At 43.3% G+C, this 21,544-nt stretch overlaps 1 protein-coding gene across 3 annotated transcripts in view; it reads right to left on the reverse strand.

The window, feature by feature from the left end:
- The window catches only part of LOC115172768 (collagen alpha-1(XII) chain), an 86,321-nt gene extending 66,759 nt beyond the window's left edge, over positions 1–19,562 (reverse strand). Inside the window, exons 1-13 of one of the 3 annotated variants that reach the window (XM_029730504.1) lie at positions 19,204–19,556; positions 18,264–18,369; positions 14,870–14,986; positions 14,607–14,750; positions 13,541–13,597; positions 12,308–12,571; positions 11,855–12,019; positions 11,553–11,726; positions 10,829–11,119; positions 10,078–10,680; positions 8,094–8,372; positions 7,331–7,606; positions 6,957–7,232 (exon numbers count right to left, since the gene is read on the reverse strand). In XM_029730504.1, coding sequence (XP_029586364.1) covers positions 6,957–7,232; positions 7,331–7,606; positions 8,094–8,372; positions 10,078–10,680; positions 10,829–11,119; positions 11,553–11,726; positions 11,855–12,019; positions 12,308–12,571; positions 13,541–13,597; positions 14,607–14,750; positions 14,870–14,986; positions 18,264–18,333 — 2,716 coding nt within the window. In that variant the 5' untranslated portion in view covers positions 18,334–18,369; positions 19,204–19,556. Of the gene's footprint in view, positions 1–6,956; positions 7,233–7,330; positions 7,607–8,093; positions 8,373–10,077; positions 10,681–10,828; positions 11,120–11,552; positions 11,727–11,854; positions 12,020–12,307; positions 12,572–13,540; positions 13,598–14,606; positions 14,751–14,869; positions 14,987–18,263; positions 18,370–19,203 lie in introns of all 3 variants that reach the window. The other 2 variants (XM_029730505.1, XM_029730506.1) reach the window with 2 other exon arrangements.
- Positions 19,563–21,544: the final 1,982 nt, after the last annotated feature.

A 21,544-nucleotide genomic window follows, 5' to 3' on the forward strand; every position in this document is an offset into this window, starting at 1 on the left:
ACCACATATCCTGAGGCAGCGTTTATTGTAGCTGGGGATTTTAACAAGGCTAATCTGAAAACAAGGCTCCCCAAATTCTATCAGCATATCGGTTGCGCTACCAGGGTGGGCAAAACCCTAGACCACTGTTATTCTAACTTCCGCGACGCATATAAGGCCCTCCCCCGCCCTCCCTTTGGAAAAGCTGACCACGGCTCCATTTTGTTGCTCCCAGCCTATAGACAGAAACTAAAACAGGAAGCTCCCGCCCTCAGGTTTGTTCAACGCTGGTCCGACCAATCGGATTCCACGCTTCAAGATTGCTTTGATCACGTGGACTGGGATATGTTCTGCATTGCTGCGAACAACAACATTGACGAATACGCTGACTGGGTTTGCGAGTTCATTAACAAGTGCATCGGTGATGTCATACCAACAGCGTCTATTAAAACATTCCCCAACCAGAAACCATGGATTGATGGCAGCATTCGCGCAAAACTGAACTCGCGAACCACTGCTTTTAATCATGGCAAAGTGACCGGAAACATGACCGAATACAAACAGTGTAACTATTCCCTCCGCAAGGCAATCAAACAAGCTAAGTGTCAATACAGACACAAAGTGGAGTCGCAATTCAACGGCTCAGACACGAGAGGTATGTGGCAGGGTCTACAGTCAATCACGGACTACAAAAGAAAAATCAGCCCCATCGTGGATCACGATGCCTTGCTCCCAGACAGACTAAACAACTTTTTTGCTCGCTTTGAGGACAATACAGTTCCACTAACACGGCCCGCTACCAAAACCTGCGGGCTCTCCTTCACTGCAGCCAACGTGAGTAAAACATTTAAACGTGTTAACCCTCGCAAGGCTGCAGGCCCAGGCGGCATCCCCGGCCGCGTCCTCAGAGCATGCGCAGACCAGCTGGCTGCTGTGTTTACAGACATATTCAATCAGTCCTTATCCCAGTCTGCTGTCCCCACATGCTTCAAGAGGGCCACCATTGTTCCTGTTCCCAAGAATGCTAAGGTAACTGAGCTAAATGACTACCGCCCTGTAGCACTCACTTCCGTCATCATGAAGTGCTTTGAGAGACTAGTCAAGGACCATATCACCTCCACCCTACCTGACACCCTAGACCCACTCCAATTTGCTTACCAACCCAATAGGTCCACAGACGACGCAATCGCCATCACACTGCACACTGCCCTAACCCATCTGGACAAGAGGAATACCTATGTAAGAATGCTGTTCATCGATTACAGCTCAGCATTTAACACCATAGTACCCTCCAAACTCGTCATTAAGCTCGAGACCCTGGGTCTCGACCCCGCCCTGTGCAACTGGGTCCTGGACTTCCTGACGGGCCGCCCCCAGGTGGTGAGGGTAGGTAACAACATCTCCACCCCGCTGATCCTCAACACTGGGTCCCCACAAGGGTGCGTTCTCAGCCCTCTCCTGTACTCCCTGTTCACCCACGACTGCGTGGCCATGCACGCAACCAACTCAATCATCAAGTTTGCAGACGACACTACAGTGGTAGGCTTGATTGCCAACAACGACGAGACGGCCTACAGGGAGGAGGTGAGGGCCCTCAGAGTGTGGTGTCAGGAAAATAACCTCGCACTCAATGTCAACAAAACAAAAGAGATGATCGTGGACTTCAGGAAACAGCAGAGGGAGCAGCCCCCTAGCTACATTGACGGGACAGTAGTGGAGAGGGTGGAGAGTTTTAAGTTCCTCAGGGTACACATCACGGACAAACTGAAATGGTCCACCCACACAGAGAGCGTGGTGAAGAAGGCGCAGCAGCGCCTCTTCAACCTCAGGAGGCTGAAGAAATTTGGCTTGTCACCAAAAACACTCACAAACTTTTACAGATGCACAATCGAGAGCATCCTGTCGGGCTGTATCACCACCTGGTACGGCAGCTGCTCCGCCCATAACCGGAAGGCTCTCCAGAGGGTAGTGAGGTCTGCACAACGCATCACCGGGTGCAAACTACCTGCCCTCCAGGACACCTACACCACCCGATGTCACAGGGAGGCCAAAAAGATCATCAAGGACAGCAACCTACCGAGCCACTGCCTGTTCACCCCGCTAACATCCAGAAGGCGAGGTCAGTACAGGTGCATCAAAGCTGGAACCGAGAGACTGAAAAACAGCTTCTATCTCAAGGCCATCAGATTGTTAAACAGCCATCACTAACATTGAGTGGCTGCTGCTAACATACTGACTCAACTCAAGCCACTTTAATAATGGGAAAATTGATGACTTGCCACTCAATTTATCACTTGCCACTTTATATTATTTATATTAGATAATGTTTACATAACCTACATTATTCATCTCATATGTATATACTGTACACCATACCATCTACTGCATCTTGCCATCTTGATGTAATTAGATGTATCACTAGCCACTTTAAACAATGCCACTTTATATAATGTTTTCATAACCTACATTACTCATCTCATATGTATATACTGTACTCTATACCATCTACTGCATCTTGCCATCCTGATGTAATGTATCACTAGCCACCTTAAACAATGCTGCTTTATATGTTTTCATACCCTACAATACTCATCTCATATGTATATACTGTACTCCATACCATCTATTACATCTTGCCTATGCCGTTCGACCTTCACTCATTTATATATTTTTATGTACATATTCATATTCATTCCTTTACACTTGTGTGTACAAGGTAGTTGTTGTGGAATTGGTAGATTACTTGTTAGATATTACTGCATGGTCGGAACTAGAAGCACAAGCATTTCGCTACACTTGCATTAACACCTGCTAACCATGTGTATGTGACAAATAAATGTGATTTGATTTGATTTGATTTCTTATATGCGTCCAGATTAGTGTCCTGCTCCCTGAAAGCGGCAGCTCTAGCCTTTAGCTCAGTGCGGATGTTGCCTGTAATCCATGGCTTCTGGTTGGGATATGTATGTATGGTCGCTGTGTGGACAACGTCGTCGATTGACATATTCATGAAGCCGGTGACTGATGTAGGAAACTCCTCAATGCCATCGGAGGAATCGCGGAACAAATTCCAGTCTGTGCTAGCGAAACAGTCCTGTAGCTTAGCATCTGCTTCATTGGACCACTACCATATTGAGCGTGTCACTGGTACTTCCTGTTGAGTTTTTGCTTGTAAGCCGGAATCAGGAGGATGGAGTTATTGTCTGATTTGCCAAATGGCGGGCAGGAGAGAGCTTTGAATGCTACTTTACATGTGGAGTAAAGGTGATCTAAAGTTTTTATCCCTCAAGTTGCACAGGTGACATGCTGGTAGAAATGAGGTAAAACGAATTTCAGTTTTCCTGCATTAATATCACCGGCCACCTCTGGATGAGAATTTTCTTGTTCTATACAGCTCATTGAGAGAGGTGGTGGTAAATAAACAGTTACAGAAAATACAGATGAAAACTCTCTTGGTAAATAGTGTGGTCTACTGTACAACTTATCATGAGGTGTTCTAACTCAGGCGAGCAGAACCTTGAGACTTCCTTAATATTAGAGATAAAGCACCAGCTGTTGTTAATAAAGAGACACACACCGCCCCTGATCTTACCGTTCTCTGCCGTTCTGTCCTGCCGATGCGTAGAAAAAACAGCTAGATTTATATTATCCATTTATATTGTCCGTGTTCAGCCATGATGCCAAAAAGCAATTGTATATTAAAGTTCTTAATGTCGCATTGATAGGATAATCTCGAATGGAGCTTGTCCAGTTTATTTTCCAGCGTTTGCACATTCACCAATAGAACAGAGGGTAGAGGCGATTTATTCATTCATCGCCGTAATCTCATCAGAGTGCAAGCGCGCCGGCCTCTATCTTGCAGTTTTCGTGCTCTACAAGAGTCAGGGCCTAGTCCAGCAAAATCAATATATTTCACCTCTGACTAATGAGTAGAAATCCTCATTAGTGATAGCTGTTTCCGATGTCCAGAAGCTCTTTTCGGTTATAGGAAACGATGGAGGAAACATTACGTACAAAAAAAGGAATGATCAGCTCAAAAAAAATACACAAAACAGCACAATTGGTCAGGAGCCCGTAAAATGGCTGCCATTCCCTCCGGCGCCATTCTACCATGAAGAAAGAATGAATCTGAACCGTTCCGCTTATGAACTGAAAATAGCTACATACTGGACACCTCTCCATTGTTCTCCAGAGTGGGATAAGGCCTCTGATATTCCCTGATGCAGAAGCCATGTGGTCTGCTATTAATGTTGTCATTAGTGAGATTTAGGTAGGAGGCAACATTAAGAGACAATGACTCCACTCTTTGGTCATGGTGAATGACTAAGCTTTGCTGTGTCGGGGGGCTCAAACTGAAACCATTTGGCATCTTCCACTTTAAATCAGCAATCAGCAGTTGAAACAATTACAAAGTGCACTGTTTTGGTAAAAAGCTAAGGGATGGGTCTGGCGAAATGTAAAAACTCTTCAATTCATAGATGCAAGGACTATGGATGCAAGGACTGACGATCCATGATATCAAAATGATAGTTTTAACCATGTTTTGAGGCTATACAGTTTATATTTTGGATTCTGATGGGGTGTGATAGTTGAACTAAGCTCATGAGGCATTTACAAGTTATATTCTTCAAGAATCAATGGGTACATATCATACATTTACTGTATAAGTCAAAAAATTTATGTAGCAACTGCAGATTGCCCCTTTCAAGGTAAAGGGCTGGAACAATATTCCTCTCTACATGCATACTGCTGACCCCCAAACCTAACTAAATCATAGCACATACAGCCTCCTGTCTGTCTGACCTCAGTCCTAGTTGGTCCTCCCCTCCCCAGACCCCAGTCCTCCTAGTTGGTTCTCTCCTCCCCAGACCCCAGTCCTCCTAGTTGGGCCTCTCCTCCCCAGACCCCAGTCCTCCTAGTTGTGCCTCCCCTCCCCAGACCCCAGTCCTCCTAGTTGGGCCTCTCCTCCCCAGACCCCAGTCCTCCTAGTTGGGCCTCTCCTCCCCAGACCCCAGTCCTCCTAGTTGTGCCTCCCCTCCCCAGACCCCAGTCCTCCTAGTTGGGCCTCTCCTCCCCAGACCCCAGTCCTCCTAGTTGGGCCCCCCTCCCCAGACCCCAGTCCTCCTAGTTGGGCCCCCCTCCCCAGACCCCAGTCCTCCTAGTTGTGCCTCCCCTCCCCAGACCCCAGTCCTCCTAGTTGGGCCTCTCCTCCCCAGACCCCAGTCCTCCTAGTTGTGCCTCCCCTCCCCAGACCCCAGTCCTCCTAGTTGGGCCTCTCCTCCCCAGACCCCAGTCCTCCTAGTTGGGCCTCTCCTCCCCAGACCCCAGTCCTCCTAGTTGTGCCTCCCCTCCCCAGACCCCAGTCCTCCTAGTTGGGCCTCTCCTCCCCAGACCCCAGTCCTCCTAGTTGGGCCCCCCTCCCCAGACCCCAGTCCTCCTAGTTGGGCCCCCCTCCCCAGACCCCAGTCCTCCTAGTTGTGCCTCCCCTCCCCAGACCCCAGTCCTCCTAGTTGGGCCTCTCCTCCCCAGACCCCTTCCTAGTTGGGCCCCCCTCCCCAGACCCCAGTCCTCTTAGGTGGGCCTCCCCTCCCCAGACCCCAGTCCTCCTAGTTGTGCCTCCCCTCCCCAGACCCCAGTCCTCCTAGTTGGGCCTCTCCTCCCCAGACCCCTTCCTAGTTGGGCCCCCCTCCCCAGACCCCAGTCCTCTTAGGTGGGCCTCCCCTCCCCAGACCCCAGTCCTCTTAGTTGTGTCTCCACTCCCCAGAACCCAGTCCTCCTAGTTGGTTCTCCCCTTCCCAGACCCCAGTCCTCCTAGTTGGTTCTCCCCTTCCCAAACCCCAGTCCTCTTAGTTGGCCCTCCCCTCCCCTCTCATTTTTCTAGTTGGGCCTCCCATCCTCAGAGCTTTCTCTTCTAGACCACCCTGATCAAAGACGTTCCGGGACAAAACTCTACTAATGTCGTAAAGCTGTCTAGAGACCTATGATTGGGCTGCCACGAGCAGAACGGATTGTGGGGGCGTGTCTGTTCTGGCGTGTGGGATAGAGTGGTCTTTGTTATTGTTGGGCTCCCTAGCAGCCAGACCAGCGTGACCCAGACCATAACCTCCTGCTGCCCTGGCCTGAATGGCTGCCTACTGAAACACCTATATCACTAACAGATGTCCCTCACACTAACTCACTGCATGTCAGTCCTGAACAACCTAACACTATCCCTCAGTGTTAGAAAGAGGAGTGTAGTCTACAATGGGTTTGGTAAATTTTGGTTAACATTCTTGAAGACATAGGCTTAAGTATGCATCAAGTTCTATGGTTGAGGATCCCAGTTAGCAGAAAAAGCCGTCTCTGATCAGCAGCATTGCTATTCCAAATGGTTTACAAAATCATTGAATGAAAATACCACAAAATATATATATTTTGGCAAAACAAAAACTTGATTGCCGACATGCAAAACATTTTGGGACTGTATCGAACTAATGAAACGAATAGCAAAAGATTTTGAGTGGTATTTTCCTTTAAAGTGATATTGAATATGACAAATAAAATAATCTCAAATAACCCATATGTCCCTGGAGTGTGTAAAACTGCATGAGCTAGTCTAGCATGGCATGTGTTGGCTGTACTCAGGAGTGTTTTAGGTTTACGAGAGTACCCCCACCCATTTCCAGCTCTCCCTGCTTCATGGGCAATAAAGCAGAGCTAACCTACAGTCTGTCTGTGTCACAGAAATTACATAAAGTTCAACATTCCAGCATTTGCAGAATTTCCCTTAACAGAATTTCCCTCACACTTAACACAGTCAGAGAAGAGGTATCCTGAGATATCTAGGAAGGATTTCTAGGGCAGTATGTTTTCTATCTATCTATCTGTCTCCCTCTCTCTCGCTATCTATCTGTCTCCCTCCCTCTCTCTCTCTCTAAAACACAACCCCTTCAAAGCAGCCAAAGAGCAGACAGTTATAACAAACATAAAAGTTGTACCTTCTAGGGTGGTGCCTGTACCCAGGAGTGGGTCTCCCAGCCCAGAGGTGTAGCGGGCGCTGACAAACAGCTCATATTCAGTAGCAGGCTGGAGGTTCTTCAGCAGAGCCACGGTGGTGTCTCCTTTCACGGCTATCTCCTTCCTCTCCCCGGTGCCGTCGGCTGGTTTGAAGGCCACGCGGTACTGGAGGACATTCCCGGGAGCGGCCCTCCATGACACCTTCATGCTAGACACGGTCTCGTTGAAGACACGGAGATCACGGGGAGAACCATGGACTGAGAAGGAAAGGACAAACATGTATGTACAGTATAAACTGCATTAGCTATAGGTAAGGAATAGAAATGTTAGCAGCCACGCTGGTTAACTGACTAACCTTCCTTGGTGGTTCCGTCGACCTGCATCTCGTCTCCCAGGCCGGAGGTGTACTCTGCAGACACAGACACATGGTAGGTGGTGATGGGGAACAGCTCCTGGAGCACGATAGTGGTGTCAGGTCCGTTGGTCTGAGCCTCCAGCACCTCTCCTCCCCCTGTCACAGGGATGTAGGACAACCGGTACCTCACCACGGGCCCTGGCGCCGCCAGCCATGACACCCTGAAACTGTCCGTGGTCTCCTCAGACACACTCAGGCCCTGCACCGTCCCTCGTTCTGGAAAGAAGAATGTTTCGGTTTTGTTTAGCAGTGGCTTGTCAATGTAATTTGTGAGGACAAAGACTCCACACCCAGCCTTCTGTATAAACTATTGAACTTGTGAGAAACATAAACTTCTGAGAAACAGCAAAAGCACTATAACATATACACTCTTAGAAAAAAAGGGTTCCAAAAGGGTTCTTTGGCTGTCCCCATAGGATAACTCTTTTTGGTTCCAGGTAAAACCCTTTTTGGTTCCAGGTAGAACCCTTTTGGATTCCATATAGAATCCTCTAAGGGTTCTACATGGAAACCAAAAGGTTTTACTTGAAACCAAAAGGGTTCTAAACTTGAACCAACAAGAGTTCTTCAAAGGTTTCTCTTATGGGTACAGCAGAATAACTATTTTGAGTTCTAGATAGCACCTTTTTTCTAAGCGTGTACTGTATCTCTTCACTTGATTATGCTGTGAAACCCCTGAATGTGTATGCCTTTAACCCCTTACCTTCCAAAGTGGTCTCCTCCCCTGACAGAGGGAAACTGTCTCCTTTGTCATACTGGGCGAACACGTTGACCTCGTAGGTGGTGAAGGGGGTGAGGTGTGGAAGGATGGCGCTGGTGGTGTCGGCTGGCACAGCCAGGGAGATGTAGTCCCCAGTGATGTCCTCTGCCTTACGGAAACGCACCAAGTAGGACATGACGTTGGTGGAATCGGTTGTCCAGGTGACACGGAAGCTTCTGGACGTCACCTCAGAGAACTCCAGGTCCCTGGGTGCAATCAAACCTGATGAGAGGGATAAAACACAATTAAGTGACTGGTTTGTGTTTTGTCCTCACAAAAATGTCATCGTTATGGCTTTTGATAATGGTAAGCAGAGGTGTCTATCTTATTCATTCAGAAAAGCTGGAATGGAACCAATGAGTTGAACTCATTCAACATCATTCACAGGTCCATATTTGACCATTTATCTTCCATGAGTGTCTTGGTCATAGGAAACACTCCTCATACTGAATGCTAGCATTATGCATTAAGCCGACAAGATTGCAACATTACATTTACATTACATTTAAGTCATTTAGCAGATGATAGAGTGGTCTTTGTTATATTAAAAACCCCAGGACATTGCCAATGAATAATTGTTTTGTGTTCTTCGAAAAGGGGGATCATTAATGATAATAAGTGCAGCAAATAAACTGATGTCATGCTACTGTGGTGTTGAAAACTATCTAAAGTCCTGTTGACTTTCAGAGACGGGTGGCCTTTGAATTGGAAGGACATTTAGGTCAGAATAACAGAGGGTCTCCAGTCAGTTGCTATAGTGTTTAAAAACAGTAAACGATAACAAATGGTTCAACGAGCTCCCCTGAGATGCAGGCATATGGTTTTGTGATATTTTGAAGGCAGCATGCTCAGTCAGGAAGAGATAAAACAATCAGGGTTCTCCCCAAATAATGCAAGAAGGGCACTGCGCTGACTGGCTGCACCACAATGTTTAAAAAAAAGTACTATATATTTTATTATTATTTATTTTCTTTATTTGTTATCATTTAAGGCCAGGCACCACACCCTAATTGAGTATTTATTTGCTCTAGATTGCAGGAAATGGCAGTTCCAGGTGTTCTCAGCAGCACCAGCTTGTTAAAAAATCTTGGGGAGAACCCTGCCAATGAATACCTCGCCTGTGTCTGCCTGACCAGAAGCCAGCTGAGGAGAAAGAAACAGGCCAAGGCAAGGGTAATAATAGATTCAGATTATTACTCAGCCTTTTGTGTAGTGGAGATGTAGATACATTATGATATCGCTATTGCAGTAGCACAGTTCTGACCTGCTTTACCACAGCACAAATAACTGATTACAATGGACTATACAGAGTTCGAGGTCACTTAGCGGCTGCCACTAAAGTAACCCGTATGGTTATGTAGCTATAGTTACAGGTACAGTGCAGCCCAGAGTAAGCATGCTAAACTTCAAACAGGGGTATGTGTAATGAGTAGGGCTAGGAGTTTTTGTTGACCACATGACCAGAGCAGTAAAACCCCCAGCCCTTTGTTATAAGGGTACAGGCATGCAATACTGAGACTCAGAATTTCCACTTTAAAATGTATGTCAAACAAAAACCAATGATTCTTAAACAAACCATACAACTCTATGCACAAGGACTACTATTAACAATTTCCACTGAAAATGTTACAAAAACACGTTTACTTGAAGAACACTGCAGATGCTAAGTTTGGTAACATAATTAAAGTTTTTCCTGTTTGTGCTGTCATTCTGCTACCAAACTTAGCATCTGCAGTGATCTTCAAGTAGATGTGTTTTTGTACAATTTTCAGTGGAAATTGTTAAAAGTAGTTGTGCATAGAGTTGTATGGTTTGTTTAACTTTACAATCATTGGTTATTGTTTGACATACATTTTAAAGTGAAAATTCTCAGTCTCAGCATTGTTCTATTACCATGGAATTGCCTGTATGTTAAATGGCTACTCACTCCTCTTCTTGATGTTTAGGAGCTCTTGTTCGATCCTCAGGCAGATGGACTGGGTGAGCTCCTTGGAGATCCTCTGGAAAGCATCAAAGTCCTCCACAGTATATACGTGGGTCGCTGCTGGGGCGTTAGCAATGGCTTCCAGCTCTGACCTCACAGCGTCCTTCACCCCCACAGCAAAGATCTCCACATCTATATTCCTTAGGTTGGTGGCCGCGTCCTTGAAGGAGTCCGAGGACTTGCCGTCTGTGATGAGGACCATGACACGTGGGACGCTGGTTCGAGCGCCTCGGGTGGAGATAAAGATCTTCTCCCTGACGTAGTTCATGGCCTTGCCCGTGTTGGTGGAGCCTCCGCGGTAAGGGAACGTCCGGACAGCCTTGACCACTGAAGCAATGTCATTATAGGTGTTCAGGGCGAACTCGGTGTGGGGGTCCCGGCTGTACTGGACCAAGCTGAGCCGGATCTTGTCAAGCCCGACGTTGAAGGAGTTGACCAGGACCTCCAGGAAAGCTCTGACTTTGGCAAAGTTTTGTAATCCGATACTGTAGGAACCATCGACCAGCAGGACCACGTCAGCTTGTACGTCCACTCCAAGAGAACATTCTGGGGTGGAAAATACATTAGATGTCATCTCTATATGGTCTACATTATGAAATAGGTTGTTCTTTTACATAGCAACTAAGTAAACGTTCAGTGAGTTAGTATGTGAGTGAGTGGATCACTGATATGCTGTTACAGAGTGTTATCTCACCCAATGACACCTTGACAGGCTGTGTCTTCTCCATGGCCAGGACAGCATCACTGGGTGTCAGACCCTTCAGGGCGAACAGGCTGATCTCGTACTCAGTCTCTGGGGACAGGTCCCGGACATTGACGGAGGTCTGGGTGGGCCCCACGTATACCACCTGGCGCTTCATCCCTGCCATCATGGGCATCAGGGTCAGCTTGTAGCCTGTGATCTCCCCCAGAGAGGGATCCCACGTCACCCTCATGGACTTAGAGGAGATCTCAAGTACCTGGAGGTTAGAGGCCGGTTCCACCACTAGAGACAGAACAAATGTAGTTTGGTTAGGCAACACTTTAACAATACATTTACAGTTACAAAGTTGTTGATTTGTTACATTGACCATACCTATTTCTGACAATGTACTTGAAATATGTGAAGATTTAAATCAAACAATGGAAATGTGATGTAATACATCGTCTATGTCTTACCGTCATCTTTAATGTCTTACCATCATCTATAATGTCTTACCATCATCTATAATGTCTTACCATCACCTATAATGTCTTACCATCATCGATAATGTCTTATCATCATCTATAATGTCTTACCATCACCTATAATGTCTTACCATCATCGATAATGTCTTACTATCATCTATAATGTCTTACCATCATCTTTAATGTCTTACCATCATCTTTAATGTCTTACCATCATCTATAATGTCTTACCATGATCTATAATGTCTTACCATCATCTCCGCTCACTAGAGAGTTGAGCTGGTCTTCCACACTGGAGCACACCTGAGTGATGAGCTTTTTCTGCACTGCCTTGATCACATCAAAGTTAGGAACGTTGTAGACATGTGTGTTGTGGGGAGTTGAGGCCATTTCCTTCAGTTCATCCTCATCTGCTCCTTTGATGCCTACATTGTGAAAAACATCTTAGAAATTAGCCTGAGAAATGGAGTACTCTGGTCATCAGCCATTACAGAATCTCCAGGCACACACAAACTAAAAGCATTATAAGGATGTTCTCAAGAAAGAGCAGTACCTAAGGCAAATATTTCCACTCCAATGTTCCTGAGTCGTTTAGCATACTCCTCCACTGGGTCCTGGGATTTTCCATCTGTGATGATCATGGCTATCTTCGGAAAGCCTTTCCTGGCGCCAGCCGCCTCCGTAAATATGTTTTTCAGCAGGTAGTCCATGGCATCCCCTAGAGACAAAGTGTAACATAATTTACCTTTAAGAAAATAGTGTTACCTAAAATCTTTCAGCGTAAGATAACATTTATTGTCTGTGGGCGGAAGCCTACCTTGAGAACAAGCACGGAAACAGAACATAAAATGGAAGATTTGCACCAATGTTCTAGTTACACACACAGATCTCAAGTTAGGATTCGGTCCAACAAGAATTTACAAATTATCTACAGGATATCCATGCACTCACTGTAAGGGATCAAACATGTCCAAGTTGGCTGTTTAGTCACACCTATCATGTATACCTGTCATGGTGTTTCCTCCCTTGTAGGGCAGGGTGTTGATGGCTTTGAGCAGCTCTCCTCGTTTGGAGTGGCGGTTGAGGGGGAACTCAGTGCGGGTGTCTGTGCTGTACTGGACCACGGCCACCCTGGTCTTGTCCTCTCCGATGTCGAAGGCACCAGCCAAGGCACTGATGAAGCTGCGGATGTGCTTGAAGTTTTCCCTGCCAACGCTCCAGGAGCCATCCACCAGGAAGACTAGGTCTGCTATGGCATTGACTGAACACTCTGGAGGGGTGGAGAGGGGGATGAGGAGAGAGGAAACACAATTAATTGTCTGAACACAATCTGACAGATTGGTGCACCTTTTTGGTACTCTAATGAAAATATCTGACAGATGATATTCCAACAGTCATGAAGACAAAAATGTGTTTTTATGGACCAAATAATCACTGAAACTTTCAACGGTATTGTTCGGTTTTATGTTTCAAACCCTAGTGGGTTTTTAAATCACAGATCCATCAGATTCTCTGGAACATTCAAGATGCAATAATTGGCAGGACTTCTATGAATGTCTTGAATCTTAGATCCCCTAGGTCTATTTGACTCTTTACGCGTATGTGCTTCTCACATCTTGTTATTCTCACTTTTTGAAGATTTCTTGATAAAACATAAAATATTCTACGGATTTAGCAGGACAATTAGGTAAATTGTGAGAGCGCTAAGAGCGTTCTACCAGATAGTTTTTCGGGAATTCTGGTTCAATTTCCACCCAAATCGTACATGGTGGGGAAAAGTGAGTGTGTCTCCCTGTCAATCCACAGACTGGACTCATGGAGAGGCAAAGAACTCCAGTAAAAGGACTTCTGGTCAGAGCAGTAATCCTTTCCACTTCTTTCAACATTTAATTTAAAAGACAGACATGCACAGAGTTGGCATGACAGTGACGTCATCCCTCTCATTGGATTATGGGAACACAAAAGGAATCTGTTTGCCTCAATGTGATGACTGTTTTCAATTACGAATTACAGTGTACATTCTCAGCCGCTGTCGGTCCACCTGTCTGCTCACACTGTGACAACTCATCAGTGCAGAAGGGGTATTTGAGGCTTAGGAAAATATTCCAGGGAAAAATATTATGATTATGATGGAAGTTCATGGAAAAACACAGAAAATGTACTGGAAAAAATGGTACAGCTATGTGGACAGGTAATGGGCATAGAGGGGTCTGGTTGACATTGAGATAAACATACTTACTGATTGCATCTGAAGTCTGAGGTCTCCTTGCTGTTCCACTTGTGTTACTGGATTGAACTGAAACACAAGAGAACTTGAACTGTTATCATGACATCCTGTGTGTCATATGACATGTATACATCCAAGACAATCAACACATCATCAAGCCTCTTCAATGGGATATCAACCACATACATATAAACATATTTTTCATGGTGCATTAGCTATAAATTATTCAAGTTTCAATAAACAAATGTGATTTCCTTCTTCTGATGTGTCTAGAAGCTAACGCTATAAACTCTCAGTTGTTCCATTAAATATCTTATGTTTTTCATCTCACTTGGCAGCTACACCATAGCCAGCTGGAGGCTTGAAACTATGTAATTGGCCCATTGTTCCTATGGCTGAGTGGTCTGATCTGAGGTTAAACCCTTTTGATATCAGTCCACATCAGGCTTTTGGGAAAGCCATCTGACTTTTCACACAAGTTATTTTTAACCTTGTAACAGCATCAGAATACATCACTGGGCCCAAGCTTCCTGCCATCCAGGACCTATATACCAGGCAGTGTCAGAGGAAAGCCCAAAAAATTGCCAAGGACTCCAGCCACCCTAGTCATAGACTGTTCTCTCTGCTACCACACGGCAAGCTGTACCGGAGCGCCAAGTCTGGGTCAAAAAGGCTTCTTAACAGCTTCTTCTACCCCCAAGCCATAAGACTCTTGAACAGTTAATAAAATGGCTACCAGGACTAATTGCATTGTCCCCACCCCCCATTTTTACGCTGCTTCTACTCCCTGTTTATTATACATGCATGCACTTTACCTCTACCTACATGTACATATTACCTCAATTACCTCAGCTAACTGGTGCCCCCGCACATTGACTCTGCACCGGAACCCTCTGTACAGGAACCCCCTGTATATAGCCTCGCTACTGTTATTTTATTGTTGCTCCTTAATTATTTGTTACATTTCAACTTATTTTTAAGTAATTTAAGCATTTCATTTTAAGGTCTACATCTGTTGTATTCGGCGCAGGTGACACATGACATTTGATTTGATTTGATTTGAATATTGCACACTTACTAGTGAGCTGGCCAAAGATGGGTATACTCTCCTCTGTGCCATCATAGGAGTTGATGGACACTGAGTAGTCCAGATCAGGAGTCAGGTCTGTGATAGATGTCTTTGTGGCAGTGGCAGGGAGGTTCAACTCTTTGGTTGGTTCATCTGGTATATAGAGAATGGGTTGCCATTAGCATTGGTGCAAATTATCATTCAGCTTGGCCTGAAAAGCTAAAACTAGTAAGGCAAACATCAATTAAATGATGAGATCAATAAATACGAACCTGTATCCGATACAACTTGTATTTTGTAGCCTTGTATCCTTTGCGATGGTTTTCTCCATGACATTTGCACTGTGTTCTCATTTAGAATTTTAAATTTCAAGTCTGAGGGGGGCTCCACTGCAAACAAAAGAGGAACTGGTGTTAACTTACATGTAAGCAAACATGTGTATGAGTATATAAGTGTTGATCAAGTATTTCAGCAAGGCATTTTATATCAAGCCTTCACATTTAGCCCAACGATAAACACTTCATGACTGAAGTTGAGACGTTCATTGTTGAGGGAGACAAAAACCCACATCCATGGTAAATGTGACAAAGAATAAACTCACAACAACATTTAAAAAGTGTGAGAAGCCATTTTGGAAAACAAAATGGCATTTGTTTGAGTTGCACAACCAGGTGACCCTAGTCAGCAACTCAAGCACCGGAAGTCTGGAGTAAACAACATTAATACAGACCAACTCCACACAAAACTCCCCTAAGGACAAACATTGAGTGAACCATCCAATACATGCTGAGTGCAGTCATTACCACGCATGCCCAACCAACCAGCACCAACACGTTGCTCTCAAGTCATGGAGTTGATTGGAACAACACACAAGTACAACAACATTTTCATTCCAACGTTATTGATTATACAATGGAGTCAAGATTGCCAGGTAATGTTGATGGCATTTGCTGAATTTAACACATGTTATATATACAGAGTATATATACATATTTTGACAAAGTATTTGTATATTTAGAGACTCTAGCACAAGTCATTGGCATACATCCATTGCAAACCTTGCAAAAAGAATACACAATGTGTCACGGGAGACTGTTGTGTACGTTCTTTTCATTGGCAGTGAACAAGATGGCATGAGGTGCTGGGACACTGCTTGCCTTACACAGGCAAAATGAAGAGAGAGTTGAGATACAGAGGAAAATAATTTACAAATATATTGAAAATAAAAAGAATAAAACAACAACAGATGCAATCTGACAACAACACACGTGTCCACATTGAGCTGGCTGTCACGGCACCATGCACATGTACATGAGAAAGTTGTTTAGAACAACTTGACAAATTGGATGAAAGTTTCCATGTACATGACGGACCACACACAGAGATAATAAACATATTTTAACATGATATTCTTCCTCAGTTGGGTTTCACATGCAACCTATTTAGATCAGCTGAGTGTTGAGTGACCTTTCACCTTTATGTGAGTACAGTTAAATGGGAAACAAAAGTGTTTGGACATATAAACATGTACTTGAGGGTAAACAGAATAACAAGATTGCTAGAACTGTGAGAATGTAAGAGTCTTAACATCTACGAAGTGAGGTGCTGTAGGAGTGCCTCTTCCTCCTCTAGCCTATGTCTGTATAGGCACTTCTTATATGCTACATACTATAGTCCATGATGATGATGAGTATGTGATGAAGACATACATGCCAAGGCTGGCCTTGCAGACCATGTCAGCAGGTGGGTGGCATGCAAGCTGTTGAGGAAGGGCAGTGGGATGGGATGCAAGAATATCATTGTAAAATACCCACTGAGAAAGCAACAGCTCAGGACACACCGAATGCACAGGCGGACAACAACTAGGACCTGAGGTAAGCTGCTATTGGTACACAGTAAAGGAGGATCACCAACCTGACATCAATTCAGGGGGCCCGGGAAAGCTCCCCTCATGTCTCCAAGAAAGTCTCTGAACAAGAATAAATAAACCCACTTGGGGATAGGGAGGGGAGTTGAGTAAAGGGTAGATGGGGAGGGGAGATGGAGGGGGAAGTTGGGTAAGGAAAGGTTGTAGGGAGGTTGTTTTCACTCACAAGAGCAAAGAGCTGTCACTTTGCGCAAGCTGTTTGAGCATCATTGTAGAAAAAGTCGCAAATAGTTGGAAACACAGTTGTTACAGAGTTGTTACTGCGCACATTTTCTGTTCAATCTTCTCATCTTGCATTTTAACATACTTTACTAAAACAAGACATTGAAAAAAAGCATTGAAGATATAAAATAATCACAATAAACATTGGTGGATATCTTTTCAGTCGAGTTCCCTCAACAGGTGTGGATGCAAATCATAGCACCCTGCCTGACCAGAGGACACCTCTGCCTTTCCCATGAGCCAGACTCTGGCTACTGTCAGTAACCTTAGTCTACAGCCAGTCAGTCATTCAGAGGAAAGAGCTATGACTCTCCAAAAGAGGCAGAAGGGATGCCAAAGCAATTTCGCAACATGTACTGACAAAAATTACTTCATATTAACTTTCCATATGGATTGCAACTCAACGTTTTCAAGAATGCCCGCATTCTCTTTGTCTTTGCCCTGTCTGAGGATTAATTTGCGATTCTCATATTACATATTTCCATTCCGTTAGTGAAGATATATGGGAGTAGACATTGGACTCCCCAAAAAAGCTTTCAGGGGAAATAATCACAACTTTCCATTTGGGGTTTTTGTCTTTGGTCTGAAAATGTTTTTACACTTCAAAAAAAAATTATTCTCACGTTTTGAACATCAGGGATATTGAAACTATGATCTCACATTTCTACAAATGATCATGTCATGACCACTTACTTTTTTTGGCGATTGAAATATGAGAAATTCTAAAATCTAGAACAGCTAATGTAACTTCATTTTAGTTGACATAATTACAGAGGGGAATAACTAAACCATGAAATGATTTTAGTTTTACTTATTTTTAGTGTACTTTTGTTTGAGAACACATAATTGGAAAATAAATAAAAAATCCTATCCAATTTTCAATGAAGGAATGACTATTGGGTCCTGGATTCTTTTACCGAACCATAACATCAATACGACTGTGGTTACACGTGATGGTTTCAGAGCCCTGTGAGGACTCTGACATCAACATAAAAGTCAGATCCAACTGTTGAGACAGTAATGTCACATACTGGGTATTACAGATGACTGTTGACGACATAATACCAGAGTCCCTGATTTCTCATTGGCATAGTTGGAGACATTTCCTGATTTTGGTTTCATGACAGAGTTTGTATATGTCCTATCATAATTCTAAAAACTAATTTAGAATATATTATATACATGTACGAAGACTGAGTAAATGCAATTATAACTATTCTGAAATAACTCATAATACATTACAGAACAAGAGAAGAGGTTCGGGACAAGTCAAATCAAGCACAATACACACATAACTGGGTATAATTTTATTAATCATACTGTACAATGCATTAGGGTTGTTTCCATGTGATAGTATGTCCACACACAATAAAACACCCTACATCATAAACACTGTAATCAAACAACTAGAGAGAGAGAGAGAGAGAGAGAGAGAGAGAGAGAGAGAGAGAGAGAGAGAGAGAGTTGGGGGTATATGAAAAGGTTTGGCAGGAGGGATAGGGGGAAGGGACATTTACCTTGAGCTTCAACTGTGGAGAATAACACTGCAACGAAGGCAACCACGGCCAGCGACAGCCTTATCTTCATTTTTAGACGTTATGGGTCAGCAGCACATGAATCAATCTGAGAAGAGAGTTGCATTCAAATGTTCAAACCCATTTAGTGTAGCGTTGGGAAGAGAGTGGACAGAAAGTCACGAGCCCTTGAAAGAGAATAGATTACATTTGCCTGACTGAAAGGGCATCTGCCAGCGGAGGAATTTACCTAAACCACTGTCTGGCAAAATTTGGTTCAATGAAAAGAGAGAAAAACGTAGGCCTATTTAACGACCAAACTTCTGTCACCTTGTGCACGGTTATCTCAAAAAATAGAATCACTATTTTTTCTGAACTACATTCGTTATTAAGCATAAGTAGTCAAAAAAATTATTTCGTTGACTCACTGTTAATAAATAATGGAATCATAATTCAACCTGTTGTATAGGTTAGGCCCATAGATGATAAAAGTATATATATTATGTAGAATAAAAACTTTTGCCAAAACAATGTGCCCAATAGCACATTTATCATTGCCCTAAAGTAAAGTTTTACCAATTATCAACTAATTTATTGATTACTTTGGCTAAACTATTCTCCTTCTATGCGCATACTCCCATACAGTATAATTCTTGATTCCACACTGGGTCCAGAAATAATCCAACATAGATGTGTTTCTTTATGGACAAACTATAACCTGAAGAATAAATGGCCGCGAAAAAAATCACTAATCTTGCAGTTATTCCCAGAAATAAATAAATCTTTGCATTCGTGTATCCATCCAGTGTATCCATTTGAAAAAGCGCATAAATAGCACATACAGATTAGCACAATGTCTTATTCATTGAAAGGCATTTATTTTGTATGAATTTTGAATTATTTCTAATCAACAGCAGGATAAAATAAAATATTTGTAGCTCACCTGGTCAATTCTGACAGAATAAAATCAAAAAATGTAAATGCAGTCTCGTTGAAGACTCCCCCTCTGGAAACGAATAGATAACTTTTAGGAGCTCTGGGTGTACCCTTCTCTCCTCTAGCTGGCTACTGGAAGCTCCAACAGCAGATGTCCAAGAAAGAAGTCTCTGTCCAAGTGGGTAGAATCTTTCCACAATCTGCTACTTAATAGGGGGCTGTTCCCAACTCTCCTTTTACCGCCGTAAACTCTTACGAAACTCCACCGGTAAACCTTGCCATGGTTTGATATATGAAACATCCACCAGTGGGAACACACTTCTGGAAAGTGCATTATTTTCTGCATTCCTTTGGCACATCACGATCTTCTGTCTTAAGTGCCTATAACGGGTTAACAGGGATAATGTGAGTCACAGTCTATATAGCCAGTCAACCCTGAGGATTATTCAAATGTAGGCTATATAAGTTTTTTTTTAAATGGTCTACTTACTATCTATTTCAGTGAAAGTATTTGTTCAATCAATAAAAACCACTTGAATTTACTATCCAAGCGACCCGTTCGTGGATTTTCTTGTGGATCGCTCTGAGAATATATGCAGTCGCCCGGGCAACCTAGACTACCTGCGGGTAACTTGTACACTTAAACCAAGTTTAACCACCGATTTTAAAACACAATGATACGGTCCTACATTTATTGACAACGGCAAACAATAAAATATATAACTTATTTAGGACAATTTCACTTGATTAAGTAATTGTACAGGACAGGTAGTCCCAGTGGTGTATCGGAGGGTATACGCAGGTATACCCACTTGTTTTCTGTGGGCATTGCGTATACTCCTTAATCCCCATTGATACGTATCAAAGTGGTGTAGTGGACGTATACGCCGTATAAATTAATAGGACTGATGAAAAGGATTTGAATGTCTAGCTTAAAATATTGATAAACTATTATTCACATTTTAGGGGCAGCAATGTACACACTGCAGTTGGCCTATGCATGAATATTCTAAAATGCAATTAGCGGGAAAACACCATTCTAAAATGCGCACCGCACAAGCAAGTGGACAGATATGGAAATATCCGTTAGAAAGAGGGGGGACTTAAAGATGCAACAACTATCATGGTTTGATAATATGATTAGGATAATGCCTTTAGCTGCTATACAATGAAAAAACGTTGACATAAACCAATAGAACAGGGGAACGCATACGAGTAAGTCTATAAAAATAATTGCCTCCACGTTTCTACGGTGGTGTTTTGGCTACAGGCTACTTTGAAGCAAGGTAAGACATGCTTCATAATATGAAGTAAAACGTCCAGGTTTAAAACAATTAAGGAGCAGGAAAAATATAGCGATGCTAGTGATAGGTCTAACTGTCTTCTGGTAGATGGAAAGGCTTTCTCAAAAACCTTCTCTATTAAATGTAGGTACAAAGTAGCCTATGCCCAATGATATGATTATTTGGATCAATCCAGTGACCATTACTTTAGCAAACTCCATCTCATATGCTACAGAAACACTGCTAATTAAACAATTGAATTAAAGGGTAACTACTCTAATAAATCCACATTTATTCGATTTGTTCAACCTCAAAAGTGGTCTCCTGGTGTGGTTTAAGCATTGTTATAGACTTAGAACATACAATTTAGTTTTTCTAAAAAAAATAAATAAAAAAAAGCATGATGTGGAATGTTTGAAACCTGTGAATTTCTAACTCAGTTTATCTGTTTCACTTGTAGGCATACTATTATCCTACTGCACAGTACAGTTTGGGTTGGTCTACTATTATCCTACTGCACAGTACAGTTTGGGTTGGCATGACTGTGAAAGACCAATATGGGATTCATGATTTTAGTTCATTCTGAGTGTATGTCACTGTTTCTCACAATTTTTCACATGGGGCGCCTTTCCTTCCCTTCCCTGTTTTGATATTTTTTTAGCAAAATGTGAGTATACCCACTACACCACTGGGTAGCCCATATCAACAGCATTGAACAGCTTGGGTATCATTGAGGCAGTGTCACCTCTTGGGATGATTGTAAACATTACGAATGGATCTTCATGGATCAGAAATTGTCATTCCAGTTTCCTCAAATCAAATCTACCTTGATAAAATGTCCCTCATTTCATGATCAGTGAGGGCCTCTAGTGTTTAAAAGCAGGAAATACATTTTGGGCAGAGCATTGAAAGTCAACCACATGCACAGAAGTAACCATTATCCTATAGGCCCAGGGGCTTTTGTCCCATATAATAGTTTATCTATTGGTTCATGTAGACAATCACAGCTAAATACAGAATTTCTATAGACAAAGTATACATATTATTTTTTTTGTTCAAGAATAA

This window comes from Salmo trutta, chromosome 33 (genome assembly GCF_901001165.1).
Source record: "Salmo trutta chromosome 33, fSalTru1.1, whole genome shotgun sequence".
Classification (NCBI taxonomy): Eukaryota; Metazoa; Chordata; class Actinopteri; order Salmoniformes; family Salmonidae; genus Salmo; species Salmo trutta.